Source organism: Stegostoma tigrinum, chromosome 44 (assembly GCF_030684315.1).
Source record: "Stegostoma tigrinum isolate sSteTig4 chromosome 44, sSteTig4.hap1, whole genome shotgun sequence".
Classification (NCBI taxonomy): domain Eukaryota; kingdom Metazoa; phylum Chordata; class Chondrichthyes; order Orectolobiformes; family Stegostomatidae; genus Stegostoma; species Stegostoma tigrinum.
In genome coordinates this window covers 12,312,325-12,333,007 of record NC_081397.1, presented here as the reverse complement: position 1 = coordinate 12,333,007, position 20,683 = coordinate 12,312,325, and the positions used below count along the sequence as shown (strand labels likewise).

The window sequence follows — 20,683 nt, the reverse complement described above, 5'->3', positions numbered from 1 at the left end:
AAAGCTGACGTTTCGGGCCTGGACCTTTCATCAGAGATGGGGATGGGGTGAGGGTTCTGGAATAAATCGGGAGAGAGGGGGAGGCGGACCAAAGATGGAGAGAAAAGAAGATAGGTGGAGAGGAGAGTATAGTTGGGGAGGTAGGGAGGGGATAGGTCAGTCCAGGGAAGACGGACAGGTCAAGGAGGTGGGATGAGGTTAGTAGGTAGGAGATGGAGGTGCGGCTTGGGGTGGGAGGAAGGGATGGGTGAGAGGAAGAACAGGTTAGGGAGGCAGAGACAGGTTGGACTGGTTTTGGGACGCAGTGGGTGGAGGGGAAGAGCTGGGCTGGTTGTGTGGTGTAGTGGGGGGAGGGGATGAACTGGGCTGGTTTTGGGATGTGGTGGGGGAAGGGGAGATTTTGAAGCTGGTGAAGTCCACATTGATACCATTGGGCTGCATTATCACTGCTTCAAGCTGTTTCCTGACAGACAAACCGTGTTGTGTACTCGCTTGTGAGGGTATTAATCACTCATTAACTTAACAATACAGCAACTCAGGCAGGAGGGTTAGTGGGGATGTGAGGAAAATCTTTTTTACCTGCAGGATGATGGAGAATTTGAAAATCAAAAACTGTGAGGGTGGCAGAGGCAGAAACTTTCATCACATTGAAGAAGGACTCAGGAGGAAAGCTTGATGCTAGAGACAAAGTGGTGGGAACGTGGGTTTGGAATATTAAGAGTTGTTTTTGACCAGCATGGACGTGATGGGCCAAAGGGTCTTTTTCTGTGTTGTAGACTTCACTGACCCAAATGGGTTTTTATTCAAAGCCACAGACTCTGTGGGGCCATTAATTTTTTGTTGAATTGAATTTATTGCAAACAATTCAAAAAGGCCAACTTTTAAAATATTCTGTCACAAAGCCTCTCTCCCTCACATTGCCAGGGACCTGGGTTCGATTCCACTCTCAGACGACTGTTTGTGTGGAGCATGTACATTCTCCCTGTGTCTGCGTGTGTTTCCTCCGGGTGCTCCAGTTTGCTCCCACAGTCCAAAGATAGGCAGTTTAGGTGGATTGGCCATGCTAAGTTACCCGATGTGTTCAGGGATGTGTAGAGTAGGTGGGTTACAGGGGGATGGGAATGGGTAGGATGATTTGTATGTTGGTATGGACCTTTTGGGTCGAAGGGACTGTTTCCACACTGTGAGGATTCCATGATCTACAAAATATCTTGTGAACAGAATAGGTGCATTTAAGGCAATGCAAATAGCATGAGAGTAATCAATGGAATGATGCACTGATAATCCTTGTAGTTCAAGACTGGGAGGGGATCAGTGGTGATCAACAACGCAAGGTCAATTTTCGCTTCAAGAGACTAATTACAAGCTGGTAATTATACGCATTTGTTTGGAACTCTTCTCAAAATGTCTGGTTTTGCCTGTTTCAGATCACCATCATCCATCCGCAGTTCTTTGTTTTATGTTATGACTCTGGAGGTGCTTCACATGAAAATTGCACAAGAACAGTTCAAAGGACAACAACCCTCCCTTCAGTTGGAGAGATACAAGATGATGGCGTTTCCCTTTTGAAGAAATTCAGTTTGACAGGAAGTTGGTGGGAGCTACTCAATGCCACTGCTGTTCCGGGGAAAGTAGAGAGAGGTGCACGGTTTCCGTTTGATAGAAATACTGTTGGGAAACTATATGATCTGCATCAGTATCTGAGGAGTGGTGAATGATGCTGGACATTGTACAATTTTTGGCAAACATCCTACTCCTGACCTTACAACAGAGGGAAGGTCATCGATGAAGCAGCTGAATTAAATGTATTGAACAAACCTGCAGCATGAATGATTCAGCTGGTGTTCTGAACATTTGAATTGAAAGGTGAAAAGGAGCTATTTTAGTAAGTTGAAATGTTATTAAAATGAAATTTATATAGGTGAGATATAACAAAATAATTTCAGTTTATAATTATCAGAATGAATCTTTGACTGCTGCAGGACTCATTTTGACAATTTCCGTTTCATTTTCAGGATTCTAAATGTTATGCCACGCTATTTGAAATAAAAATTTAAATTCAGACTGAGCATTCAGGAGCTCGGAGGAATGTGATTTTCCAACACACTTCATGTTCTACCTGACAGTTTAACTCCAATTCGGTAATTCAACAAGGCAGCTCGCCAGCAACTTCTTAAAGTAACGAGGGATGGTTAGTAATTGCTGGCCATGAGGAAATTAAAAAAAACACCCAATATGTCTCGCGGAGTGAGATGTGCACAGGGCTAATATGTGAAATGTACATTCATCTTTTCTTCTCTCAAGTGAAGACTTTGTTCCTCAGATTTATAACAGCATATCATACAGCTTTTCAGAATTGACAAATTGTAACAGGGCAATCTTAATTTTGTTTTAAAGTGATTTCAAATACACCGTATGCACATTAAACATGCCATTTGCATGTACAGTCAGAATTTCTTCATGCAATCATGTAGCCATGAGATCTGTCATGACTACTAACCCCTCGGTAATGGTAAACTTGCCACAGTGCCACTCTTTTTGTCAGGGAGAGAAATGACTTGTGGTGGGTTTAGTCTGAAGGTCAGCATGCCTCAAGTGAGGGGTGAGGGGGAGAAGGTGAGAACTTTGCGGTAACCTCAGCTGGCTGTGGGAATTGAACTGGTTAGTGTGACTCTGCAGTACAAGCTAACAGCCCAGCCGACTGAGCTAAGTTTAGCCCCTGTGCGTAATCCACCGGAAGACCTTTGGGCTCTCACTTCCACGCACTGTTTCTGTGCTGCCTGCTCGACAAAGTTGCCTGTTTTTTGATGTTAGCAATAACTTTTTGCCAGAAAATGCATTGGGAAACCGCATGACAACTTGTGTCGCCATCTCAGTTCCTGTTTCACATTGCTCAAGACTGACTGTTGTCTTCCAATCAATCGGAAAGTCAAATAGGAAAAGAAACCAACTCACGGACCTCAACATTGAAAAATCGGCTGAAAGTTTTGTTGGAAAATGTTTGCTTCTCCAATCCTTCTTGCAATTGGTGAGTAGTAGGTCCTCTCAGTTTGTGCTTTTAACTCCTAAAAGATGGCTTTAAGTCATGAGTTACTTTGCATAATTCAGGAACTGGTCAATTGTGGAAGTGCATCAAAAGAGTTTAGCTCATTACTACATTTTAATTTAGTCAATACCTTCCATTATTGTAGCCCAGTATTTTGAAAATGTAAACTTAGTGTTTATCCCTTCCTGTGCTGACATCTTCAATGATCTCCAGCCACATGATGCTTCATGGTTGTAACATCACATGAGGAGAGCTTGCCTCCTGATCATGATATATTCTTTTCTTATCTCTGCTTTCTCTGTATGGAGCAATTTCAAAATATTCCAGTTCAATCCACCCTGTCCCACAGGCTGAGTAATTTGTGATCATATTATTCAATACATCCAATCTCTTCCGGTGCAATTAAATTTGTTGCAATCCTGTGTGGGATTTGATGAAAAGCCTTCTGATAGGGTAGGTGATGGTCGAGTGGTATCAGGGCTGGACTATTAGACCAGAAACCCAGCTCATCTTCTCGGGACGAGGGTTCGAATCCCACCAGGGCAGGTGGTGGATTTTGATTCAATTTTTTTAAAAAGCCTGGAATTAGGAATCTATTCATGACCATGAAACCATTGCTGATTCTTGCAAAAACACATCTGGTTCACTGATCACCTTCAGGGAAAGAAATCTGCCATCCTCACCTGGTCTGGCCTACATGTGACTCCATACCTACAGCAATGTAGTTAACTTTCAGTTGCCCTCTCTAATGGCCTAACAAGACTTTGAGTTGTACCAATCGCTACAGAGTCTCAATGAAATGAAACCAGACGGACCACCCAGCGTTCACCTCGGCGCTGGAGAAGACAATGGCAGAAACAGCTCTGTTGACCCTGTAATGTCCTCCTCACTGCCAACTAGGGGCTACTGACAAAATTGGAAGATCTTCCTCACTGACTCGTCAAGTAACAACCTGACAGAGTCATGCCTAAAGAATCATACCTTACAGACAATGTCCCAGATACCACCATCACCATCCCTGGGTATGTCCTGTCTCACCGAAAGGACAGGCCCAGCAGAGGTGGCCGCGCAGTGACATACAGTAGGGAGGGTGTTGCTCAGGGAGAGCTCAACACTGACTCCAGACCCCATGACGTCTTATGGTTTCAGATTAAATATGGGCAAGGAAAGCTCCTGATGATGACCGTATACCATCCTCCTTCAGCTAATGAATCGGTACTCCATGTTGAACACCACTTGGAGGAAGCACTGAAGATGGCAAGGACACTAAATGCACTCTGAGTGGGGGATTTCAATACCTACCACCAAGAGTGGCTCAGCAGCAGTATTGCAGATCGAGCTGGTCAGTGCCCAAAGGACATCGCTGCCAGGCTGGATCTATGGCAGGGGGTGAGGGAACCAACAAGAGGGAAAAGCATACTCGGTCTCATCCTTACCAACCTGCCAGCTGCAGTTGCATCTGTCCATGACAGTATCGGTAAGGGTGACCATCGCACTTGTGGAGACACAGCCCCACCAGCACATTCCATTGTATTGTGTGGCACTATCACCATGCTAAATGGGACAGACTTTGCACAGATCTAGCTACTTGTGACTGGGCATCTATGAGGCACTGTGAGCCATCAACAGCAGCAGGATTGTACTCCAGCATAATCTGTCATCTCATGGCCCAGCATATCCCCCAGTCAACCATTACCATCAAGTCATGGGATCAACCCTGGTTCAACTGAGTGTGCAGGAGGGCATGCCAGGAGCAGCACCAGGCACATGTGAAGATGGGGTGTGAACTTGGTGAAGCCACCAAACAGGAATACTGCACACCAAACAGCAAAAGCAGCAACTGAGAGACAGAGCTAAGCAATCCCACAACCCACAGATCAGATCTCAGCTCTGCAGGCCTGCCACATCCAGTCATGAATGATGGTGGGCAATTAAACAGCTCACTGGAGGAGAAGGCTCCCCAAATATCCCCATCCTCAATGATGGAAGAGCCCAGCACATCCATGTAAAAATGAGGCTGAAGCATTCACAGTAATCTTCAGCTAGAATTGGCAAGTGGATAATCCATCTCAGCCTCCACCAGTGGTCCCCAGCATCACAAATTCCAGACTTCAGCCAATTCGATTCTCTCCATGTGATAACGAGAAACTTTGGAGATACTGGATCCTGCAAAGCCTACGGGTCCTGACAACATTCCGGCAATTGTACTGCAGACTTGAGCTGGTCAGAGCTGAGACTACCACAGTGACTCACTTATCTCCTGACGCCTTAAAGCCTGTCCACCATACACAAGACACAAGTCAGAAATGTCATGGAATACTACCCATGTGACGGGATGAGAGCCGTCCTAACAACAGTCAAGAAGCTTGACAATAACCAGCACAAAGCAGCCCGCTTGATTGGCACTACATCCACAAGCATCCACTCCCTCCACCACCGACAGTCAGTAACAGCAGTGTGTACCGTCTGCAAGATGCACTACAGAAATTCACCAAAGATCCTCTGACAGCACCTTCCAAATCCATAACCACTTCCATCGAGAAGGACGAGGGCAGCAGACAGATGGGAATGCCACCACCTTCAAGATCCCCTCAAAGCCACTTACCACCCTGGCTTGGAAAGGTATCGCCATTCCTTCACTTTTGCTGAGTCAAAATCCTGGAATTCCCTCTGTAATGGCACTGTGGGTCAAGCCACAGCAGTTGGATGGCAACAGTTCAAGAAGGCAGCCTCCCACCACCTTCACCAGGTCATCGAGGGGTGGGCAAGAAATACTGGCCATCCTGCGATGCCCATATCCCACAAATAACTTTTAAAAAAAAACATCAATTCTCTTTTTCTCCTTTACTGATGCTGTAACTAATGTCATCAAAATGCTCCATCAGTTTTACCAAGCACAATACCCTTTTAATGCTGCCTCGTTGCCTCTGTCTCATATATCCAATCTTCGATTCCTGTTCATGTACCGGGTTCTCTTGAACAGATTCTAACATGTTCTCTGTTGTGGTCACCACACTAACAAAGATCTCCATTATCCCATTTTGCTCACTATCCGAGAGGTTATATTGGACACTTCCAAGTCAGCATGACCAACTTCAGAATCTGCAGTTAGGAAAGAATAGCCAACAATGTGCCAATTATGTTTCTGGCAGTCCCTTAATCTGCTTGATTTCACCTCACAAAATGTTATATATCTTTAGTGATCCTTCATTAGATCCACTGTTCCCGTTGATCGTTTATACATTAAAAGAATGTACAACTGTTGTGGAACCTGAAGTAAAAACTGAAAGACCTGTGAATGCTGTAAATCGGGAAAACACCAGACTTAATGTTCCGGGTCCAGTGATCCTTAGTCAGTTCTGACTTTGTTCTTCACAGATGCTGCTGACTTGCTGAGCATTTCCAGCAATTTATGTTCTTGTTTTGGAGCCTGAATTATTTGTTTATAGAATTGCCTATTTCCTATTGACTATTTTTGTGTATTTTCAAACTTTGCTCCAGATGACCTCTTCTTTTATTTTTATATTTTCCTTCGTTCGTCTCAAAGCTCAACAATGTCACATTGAAACTTAAACTAAAATTGAGACATTATGGTCAGTATTTCCTAAATTCTATGATGTTACGATCACTATTTCCTGTGGGCTAATCTGAAAACAAGTATTAATGAACCCTTTCTTGTTGCAAAATATTAAATCCATCCTCATCCGATCCCAGATTGGTGCCTCAATGTGATAGTCCACAAAAACATCTTGTATACACACCTGCCATTTATCCTCCACCACATTAACACTGACTTGATAATTGAGTCTCCAAATGCAGTGTATTGCTCATTATTACTTTGTTACAGAAAAACAGTCCCTGGGTGTATTCCGGAGAGGAGACCTAGGGTACAGGTGCATGGTGCTTGAAAGTGAAGTCACAGGTACACACGATGGTGAAGAAGGTGTTTGGCACACTTGCATTCATTGGTCAGAACATTCAGTATAGGAGTTGGGATGTCATGTCGTGGCTTTAGAGGACCTTGGTGAGGCCAGTATTACAATACTCCTGTTTAATTTTGTTTGCACTTCTAGAGGCAAAATGTTACTCAACTTCAGAGGCTACAGAGAAGATTTACAAGGAAGTTGATGGGACTGGAGGCTTTGGATTATAGGATGAAGCTGAAGAGATTGGGACTTTGTTTTCCCCTGGAGAGTCAGAAGCTGAAGGGTTATCGAGGTTGATAAAATCATGAGGGGCACAGATAGAGAGAATCACCATGATCTTTTTCCAACGATAGGGTAGTTCAGAATTACAGAGTGTAGGTTTCAGGTGAGAGAGGAAAGATTTGAGGGGTAACTTTTTAACACAGAGGATGCTGCATATGGAATAAGCTACCACAGGAGTTTGTGGAGATGGGTATAATTTCATCATTTAAAAGGCATCTGGATGGATACATATGTATGTACACATGAAGGGGTCAGAGGGATATGAATTTTGTTGCTGTATAAATAATTCACACTAACTGTTTCCAATGCTGTTTCCTCACTGAAACAAAAATGACTCAACATTTTTTTGCTTCAGCTACAGTTCCTCATGCTAATCTATTGATGTTTTTTGTTATTTTATGACCCAGCCCAGGTCCCTTTCTTTTTATCTATTCCTTATTAATGCAGAATGTTCAGGGAGAGTGGGGATGAGATAACCACAAACACCTTTACACCAACATTGATATTTCATGATCAGCACTTGTCTTCAAAACGTGAAGACATCTGGCATGAGTGTCCAAGGCATTCAATCAGCATGGTACCAAAGCTCTCTGAACGAATGCCTGCTTAAACACAACTTTAACAAGTATGACACCAATTTAGACTGCGTTCCATGATCTTGCACAAATATTACACTCCAGACTCATGCCCCTACCGTCCAAGTGTGTCGCCACAGAAATTTGTATATCTGTCTATCTCCAGATTAGTAAAGGGGAAAATATTAACATTCAGTAATTCCTTTATCATTTCCCACTAGTTCTCTTCCATGTTCTGGTCAAGACGCAGGATGTAGGTGAGTATGAGAACGTAAAATACAATTAACTTCATTAACATCAACTTTACTTTGTTAATCCTTTTTCACCTGATTATCAGATCAATTGAACAGAAACAGCTTGAACAAAACCACTGCTGAGATTTGTGTACAGCTTACATACATCATTTTGAAAGTTAATCTTCTAACATCTATTTTTTTCTTCTGCCTGTTAAGAAGTGCCACAGATATGCTGATTATATTTCCCGACATTATACAGAACTGATAATGTGAGAAATACAATGGTCTAAATGGCCATCATTACATTATCAGGTGTCATTGCTTCAAACTTCATAAAACATTTACAGCTTTGAGAAAGCTTAAGAAAAAAACATGACATTCATTCGGTCATAGAGATCTACAGGACAGAAAGGGACGTTTGGTCCATTGAGTCTGCACCAGTCAACAACAGCCACCTCAGTGTTCTCCCATCCCACTTGGCCCATAGCTTTGGCATTGCAAGTGCGCTTCTAATTGCTTCTAAAATGTGATGAGGGTTTCTGCCTCTCCCACACTTACAGGCAGTCAGTTCCAGATTCCCCAGCAACCTCTGTGTGAAAATGTTCTTCCTCACATCCCCTCCCAATATCCTGGCCCTTCCCTTCAATCTATGCCCCTTGCCCCCCGTCATTGATCCCTCAGTTAAAGGGGCTTCAACCTGTCTGTACTATCAATGCCCCCTCCTCATTTAATACATTGCAATCAATCACCAGGGTGATGGTGGAGTAGGATGCAACAGCTGGAGCCTGTCCTTTCTGTCTGTTTCTTTTTCTGTTCTCTTTTTTATTCTCCCATTTGTGCTGCTTTTTCTCTTGCTTGTTTCTTTGTTGTGATCTTCTGGCTTCAGTGCGGACCCAGTGTGGCAGGCTCCTGGCCTGGCATGTCAGACTTCTGGCCTCGTGTGGTAGTCCCTTGTCCTCAGCGTGGATTTCTGGCCTTGAGGTGATTCCAGAGCAGTCTCCTGGTTTCAAGGGCCTCAACGTGAAGCCTGATGTGATCTGGAGTTTACTCCTTTGTGGAATGGAGGTTAGGTGCCATCGTTCACTGGGTTGGATAGACCATTGCTCTGAACTTTTTTATTTCTCTTGTTTCTAATTGATTCCTACAACATGGAATGCTGGGTTTTATATTTCTTTTATTTTTCCTGCTTTTCTTTCCTTTCAACTTGTACTGAGGAATGTGTACCCAAGCACCGTATATCTGAGAAGGCAAATTGTGAACTTTTCACAGTTCTCATTTGAGTGCATGTGACAATAAAGTTATTCCAGTACAATTCAATTCATGTTCCCTCTTTTGCTTTCCTCTGCTCAGTGAGAAACAAACCCAGTCGGTCCAATTTCTCTCCATTACTAAACTCATCAGTCGCCAAGGCAATATCCTGGTAAATCTCCCTCTGCATCCTCTCCCAGTGCTAACACATCCCTCCCAGTGTGTGCTTTCCAGGACTGTAAACAGTACACTTGCTGTGCAACCTATCTGTTGTTTTATATAGTTCCAGCAGCACCTCTTTTTTCAATCTGTGCCTTGGCTACTGAAGGCCAGTATCCCCATAGTTTGCATGTGGAATGAACTTCCAGAAGGAGAAGTGGAAGTGGGTACAATTACAGTGTTTAAAAGACATTTGGGTAAGTACATGAGTAGGAAATGTTTGGAGGGAAATGGGCCAGGAGCACGCCGGTGGCACCAGTGTAGTTTGGGATTATGTGTGGCATGGACTGGTTGCACCAAAGGGCCTGTTTCCATGCTGTTTGACTCTACGTGCCTTTGATATAATTTCAACCAGTGAGATTCATTTTAAGAATATAATGCTCTCAAGCATGATCATTTACAGCAGCATGCGATCTTTGTGCAGTAAAGTACATGTCAAGTCAGCTTATCGTAATAGTTTCATGCATTTTGATTGAAGATATTCAGTGGATAAATTGCTTTAATTGTATCCCACAGATGACTTGCCAAAGCCGGTTGTGTCTTTAAATCCATCATATGGGGAATTTTTGGAAGGAGAGACAACATTCGTGAGGTGTAGCTGTCAATGTCCAGCCACAAGGACGCACTCCTGCTACAATTCTGAAATTAGTGACACAGCGGTTCCTGAAGGACAATGTGAAACATCTTTCCAATTAAAACCCTTAAGGAGAGGTGAAGCAAGTTACAGCTGTGAATGTTTATTTGTGACGGAGAATGGAACACGGAGAAGATCAGGATGGACTGAGCCCATTCTGATACATGTCGGAGGTATGTCATTAAACCGGCTCCTACCTGTTTGGAATAATCAGTTTGCAATAGTTCAGAAAGCACTGAATCGATGGGCGCCAACGTCATTCTCAGTAAGGTCCATTTTGGCATTTTGCAAAGTGACCAATGTTCATTTTACACAGGTACATGACCACAATCACCGAGTACAGGCAGTGGGCCATTTGTAGCAACTTTCTGAAAGTTTGTTGAGAAGCAGCAATTTCCATAGTTAGTCAGACAAAGCAACGACATATGTAACCCACAGGGCAGGTGTGAACTCTTTCCCCATCCTGGAGCCGTTCTATACCTCTCTGAATCTCTTTCCCTCTTCCTCCCCTCCTGTTGCTGTGAATTTACCTGATTTTGGGAGCTGGACATCAATGCTATGTGCTTCACTTGTCTAACCCGTCCTAGCGAATGGCAATGGGACGGCAATGCATGGGTAGTGTGCCTGTTTGTCCCTATTCAGCGTCCTGCATTTGGAGGTTCGGTTTCATTCCTTCAAAGATCAAACCCATCTTCTCTTCGATTGACTGCATTGGTAATGGAGTGGGGGTCACTTAGTCAAGACCTTGGTGTTTCATACGACATCTCCTCTGTTTTCAGTCAGAGACTTGCATACATTTATAGAAGAGATAGTAGGAACTGCAGAAGCTGGAGAATCTGAGATAACGAGGTGTAGAGCTGGATGAACACAGCAGGCCCAGCAGCATCAGAGGGGCTGGGAGGCTTATGTTTCGGGCCTAGACCCTTCTTCAGAAATATGTTATGTGGTTGATTTGAGCTTTCTTGCTGTTAAGGGGTCTGTTTGGACTTTGCAATTGCTTTCTTCTGAACCTTTCTCATTCCAAGTGTTTTCTTTAAAGCCTGTGCTTTGAAATGATGTGACAGATCACCTCTCCCAACCGACGATCACACTCTCAGATACCGGTGCCAGTTCAGCCATGGGCGATGTCGTGATTTCCTGCAAAGGTGAGATTCGCCCCGACGGAGGAATATTCTACTTGTACAACAGTCAGAGGGAAGGTTTTCGACAGCAACGTCATGTGACTGGTCTTGAAGGTGCTGCAGCCTTTGCCATTAATGTCTATGAACATGCTTCTGGAGGAAACTATACTTGTCGATATGAGACAAACGTTAATGGACGCCCTGTCCTTTCCCCATCCAGCCAATCGGTTTCAGTCAAGGAGAAAGGAAAGTGGGATCGTAAGTCGAAAGGTAATTACATGTTCTTATATCTCAGAGTCTTCCTCGTTTTCACAAATACATATAGGTAATAGGTACTAAAATGTGAGGCTGGATGAACACAGCAGGCCAAGCAGCATCTCAGGAGCACAAAAGCTGACGTTTCGGGCCTAGACCCTCCATCATTGTGCTCCTGAGATGCTGCTTGGCCTGCTGTGTTCATCCAGCCTCACATTTTATTATCTTGGAATTCTCCAGCATCTGCAGTCCCCATTATCTCTAGGTAATAGGTACTGTTCGTTTGTTTTTGTAAATATTAAATTGGTTAAAAGTCAGTTCAATGACTAATGGTGCTTCCAGTTTTAAGCTTGTCTCATGCTGATGATTTAGCTTGTTCAAATTTGCTCAAATAAGCCTCTTCTCCTGGCAGACATTTACCTGTTTCTGATTTAGCTGGCTTCATCTTGATTCACAGACAATGACAGATAACACTGCCATTGTTCGACAGGATATAATGAGTGAGCTTTGACACAGAGCTGTCTGTGTACTGCCAACCATGACCATTTGACCATTCAGGCCCCTGATGTGCAGCAAACATTGCTCAGTTTGCATTTGAGTTGGTTGGAAAGATGCATATTTTTGAATTTGTTACAACAGCTGAAACAACTATAAGATTATCCACCCGAGGAGCAGAAGTAATTAAAATAACAAACAGTGGACTTAATCAGGGAATGCTAATGGATGGGAGTGAGTGTTGTAAAATTACATATCAAAAGAAAATTGCAGGACAGAAACAGGCCTATCTGCCCATCAAAAGCAACCACCTCATTTATTTTCTGAACCCATTGGCTAACCCATAGCCTTGTCTGCCTTGGCATCACAAGTGCACATCTCAATCCTTCTTCAATGTGCTGAGGGTTTCTGCCTCTCCCACACTTTCAGGCAGTGAGTTCCACATTCCCCACCATGCTCTGGATGTTAATAAAAATCCTCGCATCTCCTCGAGGCCACCTCCCCAGTCATTGGTCCCTCCAACAGGAAACATTTCTTCCTCTCTGCCCTAACCACACCAAACATCATTTTATCTCTCTCCATCCCTGAAACCCCCCAACCTCACAAGGCAGCATCCTGTTGAACCTCCCACTGCAAGCATAAGTGGTGAGCATTATGGGACATGCCAGATATCTGCTCTGACTCAATATCAGGAACATTAACACAGCAAGACTGTTAAATAGCCATTTATTGATTCAGTCAATATGTGTCAATAAAGGACCATCTGATGCTTCAAGATGCTTATTATTCTCAGCCGGACATGCTGATGTTTCTGTGCTGTTCATTAATGTGACTCTGTCTTTTGCATTGCGTAGGTGCCCAGACGGGATTCTATCTGTATGTTGGACTGGCTTGTGCTGCTGTGATCATTCTTTTACTTGCGCTGCTGTGCCTTATAATTATCAAGAAAGGTAACTGATTGAAAAGGGTGACATCACTGGTTAGGAGGGATATGATGGCACTGGGAGAAGGTGCACAGGGAGATTTACCAGGATTTACCAGAGGATGGTGAGGAATCTAGAACTTACTGCCTCTAAGGGTGGGGAGAAATGTTTAGATGTGCAGTTGTGATGCCAGGGCAATGATCCAAGTGTCAACGAAATGGGATTAGAATGGTTTTTGAAATGCACGGACTGGCATGGGCTGAAGGGTATTTTCAAATGCTGTAGATTTCTATATCAATGACGATTTAGCAGTTAATTTGGAGAAGGGTGCAGAAAGATGTGATGAAGTTCTGTGATGTATTAGTATTATTTGAAAATATGAGTTCAATAAGGCCCTGAGGAGTGTTGTTGAACAGAGGTATCTCGGGGTATAGGTACATAGTCCCTTGAAATGGCATCACAGGGAGACAGGGCGGCAAAGAAGGCATGTGGAACACTTGCCTTTGTCAGTCAGAGCATTGAGGATTGGAGTAAAGAGGCCATGCTGTGGCTCTGCAGGATAATGGTGAGGCCACTTTTGGAATACTGCATACAATTCTGGTCGTTCTACTCTGGGAAGGATATTGTTAAACCAGAATAGGTGCAGAGAAAACGTACAAGGTTGTTGGTAGGAGTGGAGAGTTTGAGTAATAAGGAGAGGCTGGATAGACTGAGATTTATTTCCCTGGAGTGTTAGAGACTGAAGGGTGACCTGAGAGGTTTATAAAACCATGAGTAGCATGTAGAAGTTGAAGAGCCAAGGTCTTTTCCCCAGGGTGGGGGTGTCCTAAACTAAAGCGCATAGGCTTACGGTGAGAGAGGAAATATTTAAAAGGGACCTGAGGAACAACATTTTCACACAGTGTGGTGGATGTATGGAACGAGTTGCCCGAGGAAGTGGTAGGGACGGGTACAATTAAATCATTTAAAAGACATTTGGACAGGTACATGGGCAGGAAAGATTTAGAGGGATGTGGGCTAGATGCAGGTAAATTGAATTAGATTAGATTAGATTAGATTAGTTTGGGAAATCTGCATGGCATGAACTGTTTACGTCCTGTCTATTTTTAGTTTCGTGTGTTCAGAGCAGCAAGATACAATTTTTCAGTTTAGGTGCTCCAGTGAATGACGCGAGCATATCTGCAGGTTTGTTCTGCTCACACTCATTGAAATGGGGTCTTCATGCCTGGGTGTCATCGTAGAGGGAGCCTTTGTTGTGGACAAGTGCACACAATGCCTTTCGAGCGAATGTGGGCACCGTGGGGATGTAATATTTTATTCCACCATCCAAGTGCGTTTTGGTTTATCCCCTTTCCCTACAACCCCCTCACTTTTGATGATGTTCATAGTCATGTCAGTATCAAATTAGCAACATGGGTGATTTATTGGTGGTAGTTTACAGTTTAGAGGGAATGAAGCAAAAAAAACATAGTCACAGTGATTGTGCTGCTGGGCAAATGACTCAGTTGTTTGTGATCGCATGTCTGGGCTAAAATAAAATTAAAAAGGAAACTAAGTTCTGGCCGTGGTTGGTAGTTAAAAAAGAGCATTAAAAGAAAAGGTGGTTTGGTGATGGCCAAGTTATTCACTTGAATGTGGTAGTACTTAATCACAGCGAGAGACATATACAGCATGGGACCAGGACCTTCTGTCCCACTTGTACATGCTGACCAGATATCCTAAATAAATCTAGTCCCATTTGCTAGAATTTGGCCCATATCCCCAGAAAAAGAAAAATAAACCAGACCCAATGTCCCTCTTGTATAGTTATGTTCATGCCCGTGTGTCCTCAGAGAGGGAGCTCATGATGTCCATCAAAGCTGTCAATGTAGCCTCTTCCTTACCCGTCCCTCACCTTTGACGGTTTCTTCCATCTGACCTAGTTCCATTTTCCTGCATCTCACCCATATCCTTCTAAACCTTTCCAATCCATGTATCTGCCCAACAGCCTTTTAAATGTTGTAATTCTACCTGCTTCTACCACTCCCATTTGCACCTCATTCCAAATACACACCAGGCTCTGCGTGAAAAAGTTGTTCCTCAAGTCCCTCTTCAATCGTTCCCCTCTCACCTTAAACCTCTCCCTCTGGTTTTGGACTCCCCTATCTTGGGGATGACTTTGCCCATTCACCTTCCCTGTGCCCCTCATGAGATTATGTACCTCGATAAGGTCACCCTCAACCTCCTCCACTCCAGGGGAAAAAGTCCCAGCCTCAACTGTCACTGTGTGCAAGTGCAGTCTCCACACCGTATGTAGGATGTGATTGCACTGGAAGGGGTGCAGAGGAGGTTCACCAGGATGCTGCCTGTGATGGAGCATTTCAGCAATGAGAAGAGGCCAAATAAGCTCAGTTTGTTTTCTTTCAAGCACAGAAGGAGGAATCTGACAGAGATGTGGGAGATTATGGGGGGTATAGGAAGCTGCTATTCCCCTTAGTTAAAGGGTCAGTAACAAAGGGGGCATCATATTTAAGTGAAAGGCAGGAGGCTTAGAGGGGATTTAAAGATCTCTTTATCAACCAGAGGGTGTGGAGCTCTGAAATGCATTGCCTGGGAGACAGATAACCTGACTATCTTTAAAAATTACTCGGATAAGTACTTGCAGTTTCATAATATTTAAGGATATGGGCCTAATATGGGAAAGTGGGACTAACACAGGTAAGTAGCCTATTTTTGGTGGTACAGCTTCAATTGGCTGAAAGGCGTCTTCTGTATTGTAAATGTTCTGGGTTCTCGAAATCCCCTCCATCAACAAATTCTGGCAAATCCTAAGCTTCCCTTTCCTCGATTTTGTGGAAAAGATGGTTACATTCCAATACTTCCTTCCCGATCCGAACTCGTTGGCACTCATTGTAACCATTCTAATGTTGCCCGTCTCTACAGTGAGGAGTTCAATGCCCCTCTGCTTCTCGATTATTTCCCTCAGCCCCTCGAGCTCCCGAACACACAGCGATCTAAACTGGGTTCTTCTCCTTGCACAGAACGAGATCACACTGCAGTGAATTTGGTGCATCTCTGCCTCAGTCTCTTCGTGCTCATTGTGATGGTGGGCATCATTGTCGAATATTTCAGAAGCAGCTTGCCACTGCCAGGTAAAATTGCCATTACTGCTTTGGTTTTGAATCTTCAATGTTCCCTTACACTCGTTTCTGTATTTTTTTTTTGCCTTGGTGCATTCCCCATTACGTTGGCGGACAAATCGCTGGGTGGCTAGTTTGCTAATGCAGAATGATACCAACAGCATGGGTTCAACTTCCACACTGGCTGAGGTTCCTGTGAATGACTCTCCATCTACACCTCATCCCTTGCCTGAGGCGTGGTGACCCTCAGATGAAAATACAACCCAGTGCCCCCTCTCTCTCTATCTCTCCCTGGAGAGACAACAGCCCCATGATCCACAGACTATGGCCTGCCCAAACAGCTTCTAATTTTGGCAAATACACCTACATCTACCACTTTCTCTGGCAGTACATTCCATATACAAACCAACATCTGTGTGAAAAAGTTGCTCCTCAGGTCCCTTTTAAAGCTTTCCCCTTAACCTTACACCTATGCCCTCTGGTTTTGAACGCATCTATCCTAGAGTTAAAGACCTTGGCTATTCTCCTTATCTATGCCCATCATGATTTTACAAACCTCTATAACAGCCACACTTCAACCTCATATGCTCTAGGCAAAGTCCCAGACTTTCTAGTTTCTCCTTATAATTCGAACCCTCCAGTCCCCGTAACATCTTTGTAAATCTTCTCCGCACCCTCTCCAATTTAATAACATTCTTCCAAAAGCAGGACAACCAGAATTATATTTAGTTATTGAAAAGTGGCCTGACCAACTTTACAACATCAAGTAAGAATCCTTCTTATTCCCGAATGGAATTTTTACGTGTCAGAGCTGCCATTGGAGCTGATCTAAACTTTACAGAGTCTGATATATTTTCTCCTTCAATCTGTTTTCTACTCAGTTGTTTTCAGTGAGATAAATCCATGCAAACCGTCAATTTCTCATTTCTTCATCCCTCAATTCAATGTTTGTTTGCATTCCCTTCAATGATGAGCTCATCAGAATATCACCACATGGTTGAATATTGTTGCACAATAGACTGTAGAGCCCAAATGTTTTGTCAGGACAAATGAAAGAAATCCTCAACAGGATAGAGGAAAATATGTTACACATTTCAGCAACTCACCCATGATGAGTAGCAAGTGGAACCAGAACCATATAGTTTCTCTCTCCAAGACAATTCTACGGCCCAATTAATATTAAAATGCTAACTAATGTGCACCAGGAGGTGATGGCCTCGTGGTATTATCACCCGGGTTATTAATTCAGAAACTCAGCTCATGTTCGAGGGAATCCAGTTCAAACATGACTGCAGCAAATGTTGGAATTTGAATTCAAAAGGAAATCTGGAAATACGAATTGAAAGCATTGCTAATTGTCTGTGGAAAAATCCATCTAATTCACTCATGGTCTTCAGGGAAGGAAATCTGCTGTCCTCGTCTGGTCTACACGTGACTCTAAATGCAAAGCAAGTTGACACTCAATTACCCTCTGAAGTGGCTTAGCCAGCCAATCAGTTCAACAGCAATTGGGGATGGGCAATAAATGCTTGCCAGTCACTGACACCCACATCCCACCAACACATTTTCTGTGATACATGCGCACGGACACCCAGAACCCTCTGCACCAAAACACTCTTGAAGATTCTCTCTGTTGAGGGAATGTCACTTTTTAAAAAAAATTTCAACCAAAATGAATAACCTTACACTTATCCAGGTCAAACTCTGGTAGCCAAATATTGGTCCATTCGCCATTCACATCCTTTCTCAAGTAAAGGGACCAAATTGTACACCATAGGAGCTAAAGTGATTGGCTGTTTCAGTTCAGGTTCCAGTTAATGGTATTCCTTTGAATACTTTGGTATAATGGTATACTTTGAATAATGGGACAATCAGCACTGGGTAATACCCACACAATGTCAAGGGGAAATAGTATAGATTGTCTCTTATCTGACATGGTCCTTTTTTGTCACTTAAATAAATAACGGAGCCCATGCATGCTGAAGTTTTGAAATAAAGCAGTTTGCAGTGCATGTCCTCAGGTTCATGCAGTTTATGTATAGGGTTGGCTCCAGTGGTCAATGATTTTTCACCAGGCTGCTATCTTTATCAAACACCCTACTTCTTACCTTCCTTCCGACTGTCCATTTACCCATCTACTTGCAGGTATATTTTCAGTTACTACAGGCCTGAAAGTGAAGGGAAGGGATAATACTTTAGAACTGAGATGAGGAGGAATTTTGTCAGTTGGGATGGGGAGCAGTGAATCTGGGGAACTTATTGGTGCAGAGGGCTGTGGACGCCAAATCACTGAGTGCCTTTAAGATGGAGATAGAGAGGTTCTCAATTGATCAGGGGATCGAGGGCTATGAGGAGCAGACAGGAGAATGGTTTCTTAACCCCAACCTGCTATGTTTGAAAGGCAGATCAGAATCAATGATCTGAATGATTTAATTCTGCTACAATATCTAATGGACTGAGGGGCTCATGGGTATCCATGTGACTCTTTCCCCAAAGTAACCTGGTCTACACTGGATTTGCTCATTTGCTACATGTTTATTTGTCTTTCATTTCAAGTCGGTCCCTGTTCTATGATATAACTATGGGATATACTTCTCGCTCCATGTGTACAGTTCAATGCTAATATATCAAAACCTTGGCTGCATTCAGAAGATGTTTTCACAATGTTTGCAGAATGCCCACAAGCTAACATTTTAACATGCGTTCTATGTTATTATGGCAATACACCGTTCTTTTGTTAACTTTCCACAGGGGACAGAAAGGATCCGACAAAATACACTGCTGGCGTCTCCACAACAGGAGTATGATGCTTGTTGGGAATCGAATCAGTTGCTGTTTCCAATGTGTCTTCTGAAGATGGGGTCTGATTGTGTGCTTTCTGTCGCTCCCTGCCAATCATTCCATACCTGCGGCTTCTCCTGAACTGCACATTCTCTCCCACATACACAGTCAGGAGACTGCAGAGCTTCTTATCCAATCATACAGGATGGAAGAGGCCCTTCAGCCCATCAAATAAGTACTGCCAAATACAGCTCCTTTAAGGGAAAGACTTTGTCCGGTCCAGCCGAGATGTGACTCCAGATCCATAACAATGTACTTTCATCCCAACTGCCCCTTTGGGCAATTAGGAATGGGCAATAAATGTTTTTCTTTGCAAGAAACAATAATCCATAAACAATAGAGATAACAAGGTGTAGAGGTGGATGAACACAGCAGGCCAAACAGCATCATAGGAAGGCTGATGTTTTGGGCCTAGGCCCTTCATTTTCTGAAGAAGAGTCCAGGCCCGCAATGTCAACCTCCCTGCTCCTCTGAAGCTACTTGGCCTGCTGTGTTCATCGAGCTCTACACCTTGTTATAAGACCATAATCCCTGCACTCTCCCCGTAGCCCTTGATTCCTTGTGAGGTCAAGAATTTATCGATCTCTGCCTTGAAGACATTTAACATCCCGGCCTCCACTGTGCTCCATGGCAATGAATTCCACAGGCCCAACACTCTCTGGCTGAAGAAATTTCTCCTCATTTCCATTTTAAATTTCTCAGATGCTCCAGCATCTGCACTACCTATTCTCCCTTAGTCCATAAATAATGTTAGTTTTGAAGTTACAAGAGCCAACTAGTCACTTGCATTCAGCAAAACAAACATTTTTGTTTGTTTTCTAGGTGTGCATGAGAATTTAGTGTCCATTCCTCGTTGGCCTTGAGAAAGGGTTAGTATATCTTGCAAGGCCGTTTCAGAGGTCAGTTGAGAGTCAACCACGTTGTGTGTGTCTCAGGAATCAGCTCTCCACAGAAAACGAGTAAGGACAGCAGATTCCCTTCCCTGAAGATAATAGTGAACCCAATGGGTTCTTGCAACAATTGAGAATGTTCATCGTTAAAAGGACATTTTTATTCCAGATTTGTTCACATTTTATCATCTACTACGGTGAGATTTCAATCCACATCTCCAGACCATTAACTTGGATGTTCTAGATTACCAGCTCAGCAACATTACCTTTACACCACTGCATTCCTTAAAATAGCTACGGTCAAATTCAATGCGCTCAACATGAACATGAGATGCATTCACAAAAATGATTAGCTTCTGATTTCTGGGTTTGACCGTTGCTTCTTGATGAGAAGTAGGGTCGATGGGTCATGGTTCAACCCCTTTTGGTGACTGCAACCACGATGGATCACAGAATGACGAGACAGACAGCTTAGCACAGCACCACATTTCTCTTGTTGGGCTTTATTTCTTCCTAATCATCTCCTTCATGATCACTTCACTCATTTCCTATGGTTCTCAGGGTCTTCTTTCAGGAAGAGGAGTGAATGATTTAATCACCGAGTACAGTGAGCAATGGTTAAGTCATTGAATGTGCCTGATTGGCAGCCAAAGTTGGACATTGCCTCCCAGCTCATTCCCAGGACAGGTGACATCTTCGTGGTATTATCATTCACCAAATAATCCAGAGAAGCAGATAATGACCTGCGTTCAAATCCTGCCATGGCAGACAACAGGGTTTGACTTCCATTAAAATAAAACCTGGAAGTAAGAGCCTAATGACGATCATTGTCAGAAAATCCCATCTGGTTCATTAATATCTTTCAGGGAAGGA

The 20,683-nt window shown here is 43.5% G+C and overlaps 2 protein-coding genes across 4 annotated transcripts in view; one reads left to right on the top strand and one right to left on the bottom strand.

Moving 5' to 3' along the window:
- Positions 1–20,683, bottom strand: part of LOC132207190 (histone H3-like) — a 913,943-nt gene that overhangs the window by 547,270 nt on the left and 345,990 nt on the right. The gene's annotated exons all lie outside the window — the stretch shown is intronic.
- LOC132207175 (uncharacterized) lies at positions 2,931–19,212 on the top strand. 3 transcript variants are annotated; one of them, XM_059642384.1, is made up of 7 exons: positions 2,931–3,028; positions 8,051–8,086; positions 10,049–10,339; positions 11,231–11,557; positions 12,892–12,987; positions 15,981–16,091; positions 18,831–19,212. In XM_059642384.1, the coding sequence occupies exons 1-7, from the start codon at positions 2,998–3,000 to the stop codon at positions 18,884–18,886; spliced, it is 948 nt and encodes a 315-aa protein (XP_059498367.1). In that variant the 5' UTR covers positions 2,931–2,997; the 3' UTR covers positions 18,887–19,212. The 3 variants fall into 3 exon arrangements, with proteins under 3 accessions (XP_059498367.1, XP_059498369.1, XP_059498368.1); XM_059642386.1 differs by lacking the exon at positions 12,892–12,987; XM_059642385.1 differs by lacking the exon at positions 8,051–8,086 and having other exon boundaries at positions 2,943–3,028.

What these genes read in the sequence shown, in the direction of transcription:
- LOC132207175 (XM_059642384.1), top strand. Translation starts at nt 2,998, where the DNA reads ATGTTTGCTTCTCCAATCCTTCTTGCAATTG. An exon ending in GGTCAAGACGCAGGATGTAG is followed by an intron (nt 8,087 to 10,048) that starts GTGAGTATGAGA and finishes TGTATCCCACAG; the next exon opens with ATGACTTGCCAAAGCCGGTT. An exon ending in CATTCTGATACATGTCGGAG is followed by an intron (nt 10,340 to 11,230) that starts GTATGTCATTAA and finishes ATGATGTGACAG; the next exon opens with ATCACCTCTCCCAACCGACG.